At 41.0% G+C, this 16,237-nt stretch overlaps 1 protein-coding gene across 6 annotated transcripts in view; it reads left to right on the top strand.

Moving 5' to 3' along the window:
- The first annotated feature begins 1,320 nt into the window (after positions 1-1,320).
- Positions 1,321-16,237, top strand: part of magi1b (membrane associated guanylate kinase, WW and PDZ domain containing 1b) — a 172,065-nt gene continuing 157,148 nt past the window's right edge. For all 6 annotated transcript variants that reach the window (XM_044024399.1, XM_044024404.1, XM_044024401.1 and 3 more), the window contains exon 1: positions 1,321-2,069. In XM_044024399.1, the coding sequence (XP_043880334.1) occupies positions 1,772-2,069 (298 nt within the window). In that variant the 5' untranslated portion in view covers positions 1,321-1,771. The remainder of the gene's footprint in view (positions 2,070-16,237) is intronic.

A 16,237-nucleotide genomic window follows, 5' to 3' on the forward strand; every position in this document is an offset into this window, starting at 1 on the left:
AGCAAAACAACCCAAAACAAAACAGGAACAAATGACAAACTTTAAATTAAATATGACACCAAAATATTTTTTGTGGTTTTTAAATTGATTAAAAATGATCATTAAAAGCATACATTTCAAAAGGTGGAACAACTACGACTATTTGTGGGAATGATTTGAGCGTTTGTCTGCTCTCAGGATTATTGCGCATGTGCAAACAGTGTTGCCTTCACATGCTTGTTTCTGAGCTCCGGCTTTCCAGCTCCAAACTCCAAAAAGTTTTCTCTGAAACGTGGAATATCAGGAGTGAAAACTACACAAATACACTGTGCATATTCTATGAACTACATTTAAATCTAGTGGCCAGTTTTAGATTATATTTTGCTCTATTTTAGGCGTTTATTTAGGCGTACATTATTTAACAGTACATGGACACATACAGACATTTTATACCTTCTAATAACCCCTAAACTATGTTAATGGCTTTTATTTTTAGATTAAATTGAATTTAATTGATATGTAACATCATGAATTTGAGCTGCTGTTAAAATCCAGAGAAGAACAACAATTTAATTGAATATTTTAACAGTTACATTAGTTGTTTTATTGTAAATTAATTCATAACTCTGTTTTAACACATGATAAACAAAGTTACATTCTTCTTCTTCTTGTATTTATTTTAATTACTTTTTAAGTTATTGACTCTCTAAATGAGAGCAGACTTCTACCTCAAACTTTCTAAATTCCATAGCAGGAAAATAAAATAAGAAAATATTTAATATATCATATTAATATATTTCATGATATTTTTAATGATAAAATATAATATAATTATTATTGTTTTACAAAACCCCAGAAAAAAATGGCAAAGCATATTAATATTTATTGATTGTGGTTATAAATGATATTTATTGAGTAAAAGTAAAAGTGTGTTACCAGAAAATGACTTGGTCGAAGTTTTAGTCACTATTTTCATAATCTTACTTAAGTAAAAGTCTTAAAGTCTTAACATTTATATTCACTGTACATAAGTATCTAAAGTCATTTAGAAGTAAAAGTCCTTGAGCAAAGACACTTAACCCAATGTTGCTGCGTGTGAATAGGTGAAAACTGTGTGACAGCAGCTCATCAAGACTAGAAAAGCTCTATGTAAATACAGACCATAATATTAACTCTTCTTCTGATTTTATTTGATAGTAACGAATAACAAAGATAGTTAGAGGTAGGAACAAAGTACATGACGCGTCATATATCTGAAACTCCATATTCCTGATAGTTCTTGAACGCCGCAGCACGGATGGCAACACAGTTGCAGCGGACTCGCCCCCACACACACACACACTTTAACAGGAGGAGCGTCGTCGTCGCACCTGGGCGTAGAAGAAGACACCGGAGACAACTGTCGCCAAAGTGAGTGGTTACAAAGAAACCAACACCGCCTTTTCTAAAAAAAAGTCTGTTTTTTATGGTCTAAAGAGAGGATTTAAAACGCGCGTGGACAGGACGTGGAGTGGAGTGTGCCCGTGGGCAGATGTGAGGTGACACCGGCGAACCAGGATTAATTGAGAAAATATTATTGAAAGTGAGTTCCGCGTGAACAGGAATGGCTTGATTTGTCGCCCCGGGGAGCGCGGCGGGACGGATACAGTGAAACACACACACACACACACACACACACAGAAAGAAGCGGCGCTCATGTTTCTGTGGAGGAGGAAGAAAGTTTGTTTCGCTTCATTTGGATACAACTCGGCTTAATCTCGTGACGGTTCTTCCTCCGGTGGAGCTGGTCACCATGTCCAAACCCGCACTGAGGAAAAACCACTGGACCTCCAGAGTGAGCGAGACCTCCGTGGTCAAAGACACCCGCGGGGACGCAAACGTGCCGCTGAGCGGCGGCGCGGAGAATGGGGAGTTCGCCTACATCGGCGCTGTGAGCGAGGCGTCGGTGGTGTACGGCAGCGGGGGGTTAAGTGACGGCGAGCTGCTGCTGGAGGTGGAGAACCTCCCCATGTCTGGATTACCACTATACGACGTCCACACGGTCATCAACAACTGCAAAGGTCCCGTCAGGTTGAAAACGGTCAGGCCAGGTGAGTCGATGCGCAGAACTCCTTTTACTCTTTCGCCCTTTATGTGTTCCCGAGCTTACAGCAAAGTTTAAGAAAGTGTAAGACCTCGTGAAAGGACTTTTATCTAAACAGAGATAGACGCTTTTCAATTCGGCGCACACGGATTCTTCAATTAACCTTAACTATACAACGAAAAACTAAGTTTTTAAAGCAGGTGTGCGCCGCCACGGTTAATTTACAGATTTCTGAATGGGATTTGGCTTGTACGTTTCTCCCGAGATAAAATGCCACACGTTGGGGATATTTTATTTAAAAGACTGTATTCAGAGTCTGTAGTCACACTACAGGGAGTACATTGTGCAATTAACCTTTTTAATGGTTAATGGCAGATTGTTGAATGGGGTTTGGTTTGTACAATCTCCCTCCAGAAAAAGACTCAGGTTTGGAGCCATTTTACATTAAAAATTCCATAAATTGTGGGAATTTGAGCTACGCATTCAGCATCAAATGTACAATTAATCTTAATTGTACAGTGATAAACAATTTTTTTTTTTTTTTAAACTTAACTACTTTAGGTGTGTACAGCCACGTTTAATTGACATATTTCTGAATGGGATTTGGCTTGTTGGATTCTCCCGAGATAAAATGCCACATGGGAACCATAATATGTGTCTAATCACATTAGAGGGTGACACTTGTTCATCTGGCACATTGCACAATTAACCTGAACTGTGTAGCAACAAATATAAACTTTGCAGGTGTTGGTGTTAAATGAACAGATTTTTGAATAGAATTTGGCTTGTACTTTCTCCTTTTTACTATAAAGTTCCATCGAGCTTTCAATCTCAACTGAGGACAAACATTGACTTCTCAATTAGGCACATACAAATTGTGGAATTAATTGTGCCTTAATTGTTTCCATAAAATACAAACGTGTGTGACTACTATATAGCCTTGTGAAATCCAATCAAAATTTTTTGAATGGGAGTTGGCGTGTTTTTATGTTTTCTCCCTCGACAAAATGCCACATGATTGAAAAGATGAATTACAGGTTTGCTTAGTGGAGAATGCTCACCAAAACTTCAGGATGTTATCTCGTGGATTACATGTGCTTATGTCCATTTCCATGTTAAATTGACAGTTTTTTGAATGGGATTTGGCTTGGTTTTCCCCCATAGAGAGAAGCTTTGTGTAAAGGTACAAAGGTGGGAGGGCTTTGTGCAGACCTTGTAATTGTATCGCAGGAAAACTAACTTCTATAATTGTTTTTATTTTTTAATTGTTTATCAAAATTACAATCCTTTTTCCTTCCAGTGAGGAATTCTGCTGGTTAAAGGTTGATTCAGACTAGTTTTACCTGTTGAAAAAACAGGGTTTATTGACTGGAGTGTGGTCCCTGGAGTTCAGGGAAGTTGTAGAGAGAGAGATTTTTTGAATGGGATTTGGCTTGTGCCTTGCCCTCATGAAAATGCCATAAGTTGTGGGAAGCCTACTGACGAATTCAACAGCTGGGAAAGGGGGTGAAATATACATAAATTGTGCAACTTATCTGAACTGTTTATCAGAAATACCTGCTTTTATAATCTTGTTTCTTTTAGGAAGGGAATCTTGCCAGATTAAATACAGGTGCATTTACTGAGTGTGTGTGTGTGTGTGCACAGCTATGTTAAATTGGCAGTTTTTTGAATGGGATTTGGCTTGTACATTTCCTCCTTGAGAAAAAAATCCACCATTTGGGTCCAGGGAGATGGAAACAATACAGACTCGCTCGCACTCATTGTTTATTCAGCTTTTCTTTTTTTTTAGCTCCTCTTGCCTTTCCCAAAATACACAACATTTGAAAAAAAACAAAAAACTTTGACAAAGTTTACTGGAAGTGCAATTTACCACAGTGTCTCACGGTCTGTGTATCACAAGGTTCAAAGTTGCTTTAAAAAGGTATCTGGATCCAGACTCAGAGTTTTTGACATTTGTTCAGCTTATAGTCAGACAAACAAAGGTTTTTCACCAAACATATGGCTGTGGATTTGGGTCTGGACTCTTACAGGAGCAGAAACGACAGGTGCCTGACAACACAAACTCAAACATCAGGTCAGTGCGGCTGCTCGTGCTCGTTCACAGTCGTCCCCAACTTGGTGGCGGGGGCTTCGGCGGTTTGACACTGAGCCACTCTGACAGTTTCCCGGCACAATAAAGCCGAGTGCTGCGGGGAAGCTCGGCCTGGGCCGCCGCTGACTTCCTGTGGAGGCAGACAAAGGAGCAGCAGCCTCGCTCTTCTCTTCAAGGACAGTTTCATATATTTAGAACCTGTGAAACGTCTGCGGCCTTACTTTCTTTCTTTCTTTCTTTCTTTCTTTATTTATATATTCTCGGTTAACATCAGAACACTTGGTTCAGTCTTAATCTGCATGTGAAACGTTTGTGCAGCAGCGTTTTATTTGGCACCTGGCGGTTGTTCTCACCGGGAACATTTGTTGCCAGCTGGGACACACAAGGACAAACAGATATTAAGCCACATAACACGAGGCTCACCTGATGAAATCCACACCTGCTTAAGTGTACATTATGTTTTCACCTCTTTATCTCACTGTTGGGCAGAGGTTTCTTGCCTGGAATCTGCTGTTTGTGTCTCTCTGTAAAAACTCTCACTCTCCTGCACCAAAGTCCATAGAGAAAATCAGCGATTTTCCTTTCCAGCACATAGGAGCTGTTGATCCACTTCTATCTACCATCACTAAGTTTAGATGTGTTATTTTGTGATTCGAGTGTTTAAATCCCTTTTATTCAGTTTACTTAAGTGACGAAAACAAATCTAAACTAGGCAGTGATAGACTAGTTGCTCCTTTTGCTGTAAAGTAAAATCGCTGATTTTCTCTAAGGACTTTGGTATGAGAGCGTAAGCGCTTCACAAAGTTCAGTTTCTCGTCAGAAAAGTCTGTCTAACAGTGAGATAATGCAGTGAACATATTCCAGTGATACTGTAGACTAAAGCTGGTGCAGATGTTTGTGTCTTTGTGAAACTCTTACTCTCCTGCACCAAAGTCCATATAGTAAATCAGCGATTTACTCTACGACGGGAGCCAGCTCGCAATCAAGAGCGATTTAAAAAAAAAATAATAATAATTGTCTTTTAAAACCGCATTGGGCAACATGTGTGGCTGTGGCAGCATCTGTGTGACTACACTGAGCGGGAGGGGAGGGGTTAAAGACACTTGCATGCAGCACACACAGCAGTGCTCACGAACAGGAGGGAGAGAGACGAGAACGAGAGGAGCGCAAGAGGATTTTACCATTTTACTGAAGATGAGTGAAAGCAGGAAAAGGAGTAAAATTTGGACACATTTTAAAGTGTTTGACTCCGGAAAGGCAGAGTGTACACTTTGTAAAATAAAAATTTCATATCGCGCAGGCTCCACAAACGGGCATATGCAAACATAAATGGGTTTTTTTTATTCATGTATGTGTTAAGTTATGTTAAGTTTATTACTAAAGCCATATAAATACTATACATATGTTTTTTTTACATCAGTTATTCATTTTTAAGTAACAAAAAATCTGAGGAGCCACTTGGGAGCTGAAAGAGCCGGCTCTCCACAAAGAGCCGGAATTCCCATCACTACTTTACAGCACACAGGAGTTGTCGATTCACTTCTACCTTTCTTCACTTAGTTCAGATGTCTTGTTTTGTGACTTTAGTTTATAAAATCCTTTTAAATTGTATTTAAGAGGCAACAACATGACAAAACCAGGCAGCAGCAGACCAGCAGCTCCTGTGACCCTGTGGCTTAAAATCACTGATTTTCTTTATGGACTTTGGTGTGGGAGAGTAAGGCTTAGGGTTACAAACTTCAGTTTAAATTCATAAAAGTCTGACAGTAACAGTGCGATAATGCAATAAACATATTCCTAATATGTTGTACACAATGTGTTTTGTAATTATTTTTGTAAAATTAGTCTGGTTTAGGGTCTTTAAATGTATTTTTAAATGAAATTATTACTGATTATTTAAAAAAAAAATTATTCAGGTAATGACGTATAGTTTTTTGTTGTTTCTCGTGATGTTCTTGTGTCTCAGTGTGGTCACGATAGCAGTGGGTGCTCTATTTTCTGGTTTCTTGCTACAGGACAAAACAAGTAGACGGTAAACAAATCACCGTGTCAAGTGATGTACATCTTTATTTTGCTTGAGCTTCACTGTTTGATTCCGAAGACCTTCCTGGAGTTCTATTGTGTCTTGTATAAACAGGAAATTGCTTGTCATCTTATTTAGCACAAGCAGTTTGACTCTGTGTCTCACTCTGCTTGTCGTTTTTTTAATGATTTTAAACAATAGCAGGAAACTCCCACTTTCAGCCAATCAGAGCTCCTGTGTTCCCCAGAGTCGGCTCTTTTTTTTGTTTCTGCAAGCCATCTGTGGGCATGTCGGTTGTCAGCGCTGCACACCGTCACATGATCAGATTCCATTTCAGGCTTTTAATAATTCATACTGTCTGGGAATTTCCTTCCCTGATCAGCCTTAATTGGGAAAGTATGCTTGTGACCTATTTTATTTTATTTTTTTTCCTTGTGCCATTTTCCCACTGTAATCATGTGACGTAAGGATAGGAAGTGCCGACGCGGCGGCTGGAACCTTTTTTTAGGAGACGTGTTTAAAAGTTTTGGGGTCGAGACCTTTGGTTGTGTTTTAGCAGAGCGACACTTGTAGACGGAGCTGATAAGAGGCTGGAAACATTGCTACTGCAGAGATTCTAGTGTTTGCTTTCGGTATCAGTGAAACACACACACACACACAGACACTTTGTCCAAGCCACTCACGCCACTGTAGATTTATTGTTCAGACGCTCTGGGAACATGACTGTATTATTATGTACTATTACATAAAAAAAACAGGGCCCAACGTGAGTGTTGGATTTATTCACTTGATTATAATTATTAAAACAAATGTTTAAATCAATGATTACATTTGTAAAAAAAACTACTACTCCAGTGATAATCTTATTTGTGGTAGGTTTATTATCACTGGTGGAGAAAAGCTATTTTAACAGATGCTCCATCAACGTCCAATACATGGACTTTATGACCTTGACCATGTATCACATATCGTATCATGATGTTATTGATATCATGGAACGTATATTGTGATATTGGTATCGTGGACCATGGAATGCGATATTATTGGTATCGTGGACCATGTGTCACGTATTTTATTGTGATATTATTGGTATTGTGGGCCATGTATCACATATCATATTGTGGGCCGTTTATCGTATCGTGATGTTATTGGTTTCGTAGACCATGTATCGCTTATCGTATCATGATATTATTGGTATCGTGGACCATGTATCACATATCGTGATATTACTGAGTGAGCAAGGGAAAGTGTCACAACAGAGTATTTGCAAATTAATGTTTGTTTCTACTGTGTTCATTTTCATTTTCAGGGTGGGCTTTATTTAATTCCACTAAACCAGTTCCTGAAAGCTCTTGTTTTTGTTTTAGTCTGCGCATAGAGGGAACCACACACTGCATTACCTGTAAAGTAATCCGCCTAATAGAAGTGTGGACATAGAAAAATCCATATTGGTTGTCGGCGTGTGAGGAGTGCATCTCTCTCTCTATATATCACACGTAAACAAACACTATAAATTTGAATTTAATTTGAAAACAAGCGTCGCCCTCTCTCCGAAACCAGTCATGTACCTGAGCGCTTCAGCGTCTGTGGAGTCCACTTCCTTGCTCTCTGCGTTATATTAAATGGGCTGAGGTGATGAACAAGCTTCTGCCGGCTGTGAAATTCCCCAGAAGCAGAAAATCCTCCTTCTTTCACACGGCGGGGCGGGGGGCACCCCCAAATTTACAACACAGTTGCTGCATTAACTCCACGCTCACTGATTGTTTCTGGCAAGGGAGTGCATGTGGCAGTGTTTATTTCCTCCCTCTCTTTCACAGCAGGAAGTTCTTCCACCTTTTTGTTCTCTAGCGATGGCTTGACTTCCACCCACGAAGTGTGGATTTTTAGGGAAGGATACCTGGCTTCAATTTCCAGGATGTGTGTGTGTGTGTTTTTAAAGATTTCTGCTCATGTGTTGTGGGAGTAGGAGAGATTGTTTGTTTGTGGTCATGTAAAGATTTGTGTTTGTTGGCGTTCGAGCTTAAACACACTGTAGGGGGGGAAACCCAGTTAGCAGCTAAATAGACCATGAAATGCTGTGTCACTAATGCAGCAGTCGCTCTAATCCCACTTAAGTGCTTCACTTGCGCCGGCCATCCTCTTGTTTGCTGAAGAATCCTCTTCTTTCCCACCCCCTTCCCTTCAATTAGCTCCCGTTTTGGCTGTCGTATTGAGTGTGAATGAGAGTTGGTCATGCTTGGCACTCGCACTTACACACGCTGTCAGTGGAAGAGAAAGGCCGACTAATTTAAGATAAGAGAGTGCAGTTAAGGTTAGAGGAGGAAGTCGGGATGTTTCCCTTATCGTGGACTGATTGCCCCTTGTGGTTACAAAGGGTTTTTAAATCTAAATTGATATCTGGGTGGGAAATTTCGTGTAAATGACTACGTGGTATGCTGGTATACAACCCAAAATCAAAACAATTGAAACTAAAAGAATTCTTTGTTTTCTTGCCTTTTTCAAGGCTTTCCCAGACCCCCAAAAACTCAGATGTCTACGACTGCATCAATTCAGGTGAAAATGTACGTGTGAAAGTTTAAAATTGGAAGTGGGAGGGGCTAACTAAAAGGGGCTAAAAAATAACGCTTTTTAATCAGGTGAATTTTTGCAGTGTTTCATGTACGTGAGTGAAAGTTGGTACACGTGTTGATCATGTCAGGACAGTCCAAAAAGTCAATGAGGACTTTGCTGTAAGTCCTACAGAAAGGCCGCCATCTTGAGTTTAACGGTCACTTTTTGGCGATTTCACCCAGACAAACTTGTCCTAGAGCTTTAGTTAAGGTTTGTGATTTTTCAGCTTCTTAAATGTGAATATTTTCAGGTTTGTTTGCTCCATATGACAAAGAAATTAATAAAACTGAGTCACTGTGGTTTCTGGACAAGGCATGAAAGTAATTTAAGGTTCTTTTAGCACATTTTCTTTACAATTTGCCATTTTTCAGCAAAAGAAAGGGAACACTGCTGTAGAGTTTTTGTTGTTGACAGATCACAAATGTAGCGGACGTTGTCTGGCTGAGGCCTCGTCCACACGGAAACAGAATTTGTACCTTTAGTAACATGTCATTTAGCAGACACTTTTATCCAAAGTGACTTACAATGGAATTGAGTACAGCCAGGGGTGGAGTTGAACTTGGGACCATTGCGACCATGATGTCTTTTGCACACAGGGGTACTGGTCTTAACCACTGAGCAAATTTATTTTTTCACCAAAAAAACTACTCTAAACGCTCTAGTATATATGTGTACAAACATTGAAAAAGAAAAAAAAAAAAAACTATTAGAAGAAAGGAGGCAGAATGAATCAATCCAGGGGCGACTGAGGAAAAAATAATAAATAAAAGTTTGTCATTCAGTGAATACACCAAAGAAACTCCAAACGACAACAAAGATATCATTGTTTTATCAAAATAGCATGTTAATTGTAAACCCATAAAGTCAAGGGGGGCATTTAACGGCTCCAAAAATCGTTGGTGCCGGTTCTGTGTGGATAAAAATCTGAAACCATACAGAACATTTATGGATTCACCAAAACTGTATGTTAGACGGGTTCTCAACAGCAGGAGATCTTTCAGGCAGGAAGGGGGATACTTCCTGTTCAATCGCTATGGATCCTCCGGTGTTTCTCCTGCTGGAACAAAATCTGAAGATTATGAGACGAAGTCGGTAGTAGAATCTTCCAGTGAATCACAAGAGCAACATTTGTTTGCGTCAACACATACGTACGGAGGATACGGAGAAATCCCCGGAGACCCCTTTCAGTGCATTTGAGAACCCGCTCTTTAAAGAACCTGTCAACGCTCCACTTCTCCCAGTGGTCAAGTTTTTTGTCTCTGCTTCCAAACCGTCTGTCACACCGCAAAATGATGAGTCCCTTAAGTTGGATAGAAAACTGAGTGGATTTAAAGCCTGACAACACTGAAGCGCCCTGTGAGCTTAATATCAGGCTGTGTCACTTCAATACCTTTAGCACCCAAAAGTAACTCTTCTCAACCCCGTCACAATCTCAAGCCAGCGACTCCCTTTGAAATGTGAGAAGTGCGACTAAATGGTTTGCATAATTCCCAGCTGGTGAAAAAATTAGCCTTCAACCTCGGAGCAGATGAACGTCTAAATCAATCTTTTTTAAAATATCCCTGTTACCTCTCAGCTGCAGTGTTCTTCCTTTGAGGTTGCAAACTCTCTCCCAGAACCCGTCATAAAATCTGTTTCTCCATGAAATTCTTCCTTGTAGCAACTACTACGACTACGAGTAACCCACACCGGTTGATCAATGTTTTGGTCTGAAGGCCCCGTAGACACAAGAAACCATGTAAAAGATTAAGATTTTCTATCATGTCCAATTTTTATCCTCACAGAACTGGGATTTTGGGACCCCTTATGAGGCTAAATTTTGGAAATGGTGCTCTGAAATGCCACCAACCAATACGCAATTTAGGAAACGATCTCGTCGTTCTCATCGTCCTCTTATTTGGAGGTCGTACCTACATCGTGTAAGGGTTTGGTCCATGTCTTCTTCTCTGTTTTTGGTGTCAATATCACAGGGTTTCATGTAGAGCTGAAACAATTACTCGATTCAACGGTTTGAAGCTTCATTTAAGAAGCTTGTTTCAGCTTCTTAAATGTGGATATTTTCTTCATTTATTTGCTCCGTAAAACAAAGACATCATTGAAATTAAATCATTTTGGTTTGTTGACAAAATCAACCAACCACTTTGGTACAGTACGTTGAAATTTTTGGTAGGCGGGTGTGGGCTGTGCCCGATGTACGTGTTTCGTGATGTCGCACTGTTGCGTATGGACGGATCAACAAACATCAAACAAACACACAATGGAAAACAGTGGTGACATCCAGCAGGGAGCGAAGTTTTTCACGTTGGAGCCGGTCAAATTGTACCATACAATTTTACTCTGGTTCCAAAGAATGGAAAGGTTGGGGCCTGATATTTCAGTTCTACTCCTAATGGAAACACAATCAGTGTAGTGAGAAGGAGTACAACAGAAAAGCCCCACCATTCTGGTTGAATCATAGCGTTGGGGGATCAAAATCATAGTGTAGGGCTCCCCTGACACTCGACTGCGCTGGGGAGAACCCTGACAATAATATACGTACCGTACGAAATCGGTTGCATTCTATGGGAATTGCTATCGCTATCGAGAAAGTTCTGTTTCTGTGTGCGTTTGTCATCATATGTCGGCAGCAAACTCTAGAGCAGCAAACTTTCTATGTGGAGGAATGTTTGGGAAAGTTCTGTTTCTCTGTGTGTGTGGATAAATCCATACTTTCTCTCTGTACTCAAACTCAGAGCTTCTGCTGATATTGATGATCTGATGCATGTGTTCCCTCAAAATCTGTACACCTAACACAGTGAAGTAATGCAACTGGATATTGCTGAGTCACTAAAAAAACTCAAGTCAGCATCCTGCTGTGACTGAATAAATGCAACTGTGGGGAAACAACTGAATTAACACCGATGTTGACAAATGAACCGTGGATCTGTCACACTGTGGCCAGTGGGTGTTAAACGAGAGAGAGTAGCTTGTGTAAATAAAGTTCTTTGAGTTCTGATTGACAGCTGAAACATGTTAGTGTAGTAGAAAGGAGAACTCTGAAGCAGCAGCACCAGCAGCAGCAGTGGTGTGACTGATCTGCGAGGCAGTAGGAGAGGGGGTGCGGAGGCTGCAAGGCTTGGTTTGAACGCATTTTTTAAATTTGTAAAAGGAGTATGTGTGTATGTGCTCGCTCTCTAAGCTTACATAAAAACCACGTTAATTAGTAGTAAAATTCTATATCAAGACCTCCCAACCTGCACTCACACACCTGTCTGTATTAGTTGTGACAGTGTTTGAGCATAGGCAGCTCTGTAGTCTGTGAGGTCAGGAATGGGATCATATGCATGCCTGCGGATAGTCATCCATAAGTGTGCCGGACAGGCTGATGTGGCCAAGTCCCTCTGTCAGCTCTGCTGCTGCTGTTATAAATAAATGAGACGTGGTTATTTCTGACAGGGTTGTTAGTTGCCGTGGGCTTTATTTATATAAAGTAACTTGTGAGCGAGTCGATTGCCGGTCGTATTTTGCGAAAAAGGTTGTGGAACATTTAAATCAGCAGGGACTGAGCTTCAGCACAAAAGAAACATAACGTAGGCTGGCACGTTCCAAACCTCAAACTTTTACCAAGTTATGAATCACTGATTCACGGTGCATTGAACGGCAGATCATAGCAACGATCAGCCTCGTAATCCACTCACATACCTGGGGCTGTAACCTCCATAGAAAATACTTTTCTGTGGGTTTTTGTTGTGTTAGATAAAGTGTAGGGCTCGTCGATTATGGCCAAGATGAACTCATGATAAAATAAGTTTCACATCATTTGATATTTAGAATGACTCCAGTAAAATATCAGGAAAGAAAAGATGGAGTTTGGTCGTATTGCAAAAAGGTTGTGGAACATTTGAAAACTTTTTTATAAATATACAATAAATGACTGTAATATAATATCAGGAAAGTAAAGATTGAGTTTTGCTCCTGAAAGACAGTTGAAGAAAGCAGTTAATTGTTTTAAAACCTCAAATTTTAAGGCAACATTGTATGTGGACTGTGGAGAATCAGTGAAATGAGGTGCATGACGTAAATGCAACTCATGTTACGATGGACTTCAGTTTTGACAAGTACGGAAAAAAAGTCTGTTGACGTCATCGGCTCAGCTCGCTACTATCACTGATGGAAGAGAAAAAAAAAAAACCACCAAACTCAAAGTAACCCAATAATAATGTTTGTGTAAAGTAACTGTGCTGAAAATGTATCTTCTTGTGCTACAAGACTGTAACTTAAAAACCTTACATGGAGTCAGATTGTTGTTGTGAAAGTAGATGTTGGCTTGTTGTGTTTCGTGTCGTGATTGTGTTTACACCTGCAGACTACTAATCTCTCTGGCTCCTCGTGATACAAAGCCCTTTCTTCTCCAGTCTGGTTCCCTTCCCTTTCTTTCTTTACCTTTTAACAGTAGCGTACCGTGGGGTTCCAGTCAGGGCCTTCTGTAAAAAAAAAATACATAGCGCACACCACTGCACATCTATAGGCTACTGCATCATTACCACCACATCTTCCATTAAGTCACTCAGCAAACGTTTCACAAGCCACTATATGACACAAAAACAAGCTTCCACATAAGCATAGGCGTCAGCTATGCGGGGAACACGTCCCCGGTACTATTTATGATCAACAGTTTTGTCCTCACCACTTCTAAAAAATTTTATCAATTTATCAATAACAAGCCACGGAGCTATGATGCGTTTAAAGACATTATGGAAAATCCAGCTCTGCTTCACAAAAATTAACCATATTCTTTCTATAATAATAAAAAAAAAATACAGCCCACCACTGCCTTTTTAATTACGCCGTGGTCGAGGCCTTCAGAAGCAGGAGGATCTCCTTGGTTTGTAGAGGAGTCTAACCCTGATTAGGAGGACTTAGACACACGGCACACAAGTCCCAAACTCCCGCTCTCTTCTTGCAGTGGCATTTACATAGCTCACAACAATGCCTCGCTGAGCCTCCTCATCTTTCCTCGCCCTATTCATCTTGTCTACTCTCTCTCTCTTTTTTTCCCCTCAAGCTTCTCGAGTCTTCATATTTTCTCCTCACACTCGCCGTTGCATGAATATGAGTGGAATTGTGACGCCGCTTATTAAGGTGTGTGTAGCCGAGAGCCGACAGTGGATTAGGGGGATGTAGTACAGGCAGATTGATGGGCAGTGGTAAGGGAATAATCTCGACATAATCACCCGTACATCATCGCTTGCTTCACCGGGTCCATTAAAGCCAGGACAGTGAGTAACATGTGACAGCTTTTCTGACTGAATCTTAATTAGAAGAGCAGTGACTAATCAGCAAAGAGGGGGAAAGGACTCAGTCTTAATTATAAGAGGTCGCCGGCCTCTGTTCTCTCTCTCTCTCTCTCTCTCTCTCTCTTTCCCCCTCTCTCTCTCCCTCTCCCTCTCTCCCTCCACTGCTGACATGAGTCACAGATGCAAAGTGTCAACCGTGAAGTCGGGTGACGTCTGCTTGTGTGACAGCTCTGCCACCTGTTCTCCAAACTTAAGAAGTTTTTGTCTTTGGGACTTGCCGCTGATTTGTTTATCTGAAACATTCCTGTTCACACACTAGTTTCCCCCTTAAGTGTTTACAGCTTTGTTGTATATCTTTGTGTTGTTATGTCATTGTCCGCCCCTCTCTGATCTTTATGTCGACGCAACGCCACAATTACAGTGAACAGATCTTTACGAGGCGGAGGAAACTTGGTCCCCCGCTCAAGGTTTTAATAGTAAAAGTGGGAACTCCCAATTCTCACATAAAAAAAGCTGTAAACACATTTCAAGGCCTGGCCACTCAAGTTTTTTTGTTGTTGTTGTTCGTTGTAATTAAGGCCTCGTTAAAAATAAAAAATTAAATGTATATTAAAAAATAAAGCCTCTCGCTAATACAGAAATGTTTAAAGGGGACATATTATGCAAAATCAACTTTTTAACCATTTCAATACTTATATTTGGGACTGTGGAGGCCCTACCAGTCGCTAAAGCGAATCAGTGGTGGCGAGGTGTCCGGAGCACAGTGGCGATCAGTGGTGGTGAGGTCTCCGGAGCACAGTCACCGGTCTGATACAGTCACATACAGCGGCAGTTTATTCAGCTCGCCGCGCGCCACTGGCGATCAGCAGTGGCGATCAGTGGTGCTGTCCCTAAGTGTTTTTAACTGATTTACAGTTGGGCAGTGTTCGGCTCGATCCTCATGTAGGACGTCTCTTCCTGTGACGACACTCTCGCTGTTTTCTGCGCACGCGGCCATGTTGATATTGTCAGAACTAGTGGAGGGAGGGGGAGACTAGCCCGTGGCCAAGTGGAAAGGGAACTTGACTTGTAACCAGAAGGTCGCTGGGGTACCCCTGAGCAAGGTACCCAACCCCCCAATGCTCCCCGGGCGCCACTCAGTGTGGCAGCCCACTGCTCCTAATTCTAGGATGGGTCAAAATGCAGAGGAATACTTTCCCTAAGGGGATTAATAAAAATTAACTTTAACTTTAATGGAGCGGAGAGAACAGAAGCTGAGCGAGTGACCGCTGTAAAGAGGACAAATCAGAAAGCCCCTGGAAGAAGTAGGCGTGTATTTGCCTGTGTCTCATTTGCATATAAAGGGACCATGCACGAAAACCGAGCGTTCTGAAAGGGACGGGTTTAGCAGGGTTATTGAACTGCTACGATTCTTCATCCTTATGGTATTTTGACCAAAGCATGTCACTGACATGTTCATTAGGACACCAGGGAACTATTTAAATGGGGGAAATAGGGTATAATATGTCCACTTTAAATGTTGTCGATAACTCTCCCAAAGTGTGCCTGCCTGCCTCACCTCACCTCTTACTATTTGCATCTCCTCCTCACTCAGTCACTCACTCTCTCATGCTCTCCCTCTCCCTGCAGCCTGTGTGCTTGAGGAATGCTCTGTTTACATAGCTGGGACTGGCTCACATCAGTGTTTCAGGCTCTCAGGTGTCTGTTGTGTGTCACTGACAGTTATTCTGCTGGTATGCCGCTGACGCTCTGCTGGATTTACTGGACGACGCAGTGGCTCAAAGACTTGGGGGATGGGGGTTGTGCACAGTCACTGAAATGCTCCTCACCAGTAATGGCATTTATTTTTACACTAAACATTATGTGGCATATAAACAAACACGTCTGGTCTTGGCCTATTTTATCGATTAATCAATGACTTGTTTGGTCCGTGAAATGTTGAAAAACGTTGTTTGGTGTTTGTCAAACCTGGAAATGATGATATTTCTCAAATGTCTTGATTTGTCCACAAACCAGAGTGATTCATTTTTAATGATTTCTTTGTTATTTGGAGCAAAGAAACCAGGAAATATTCATATTTTTTGCCAGCAAGGACACAAAGAAAAACAGAGAATGAGCTGATAATCACAAATCTATGTCAATTACATCCTAAGTATATGTTTCCCACTTTA

Source organism: Solea senegalensis, linkage group LG4 (genome assembly GCF_019176455.1).
Source record: "Solea senegalensis isolate Sse05_10M linkage group LG4, IFAPA_SoseM_1, whole genome shotgun sequence".
Lineage (NCBI taxonomy): Eukaryota > Metazoa > Chordata > Actinopteri > Pleuronectiformes > Soleidae > Solea > Solea senegalensis.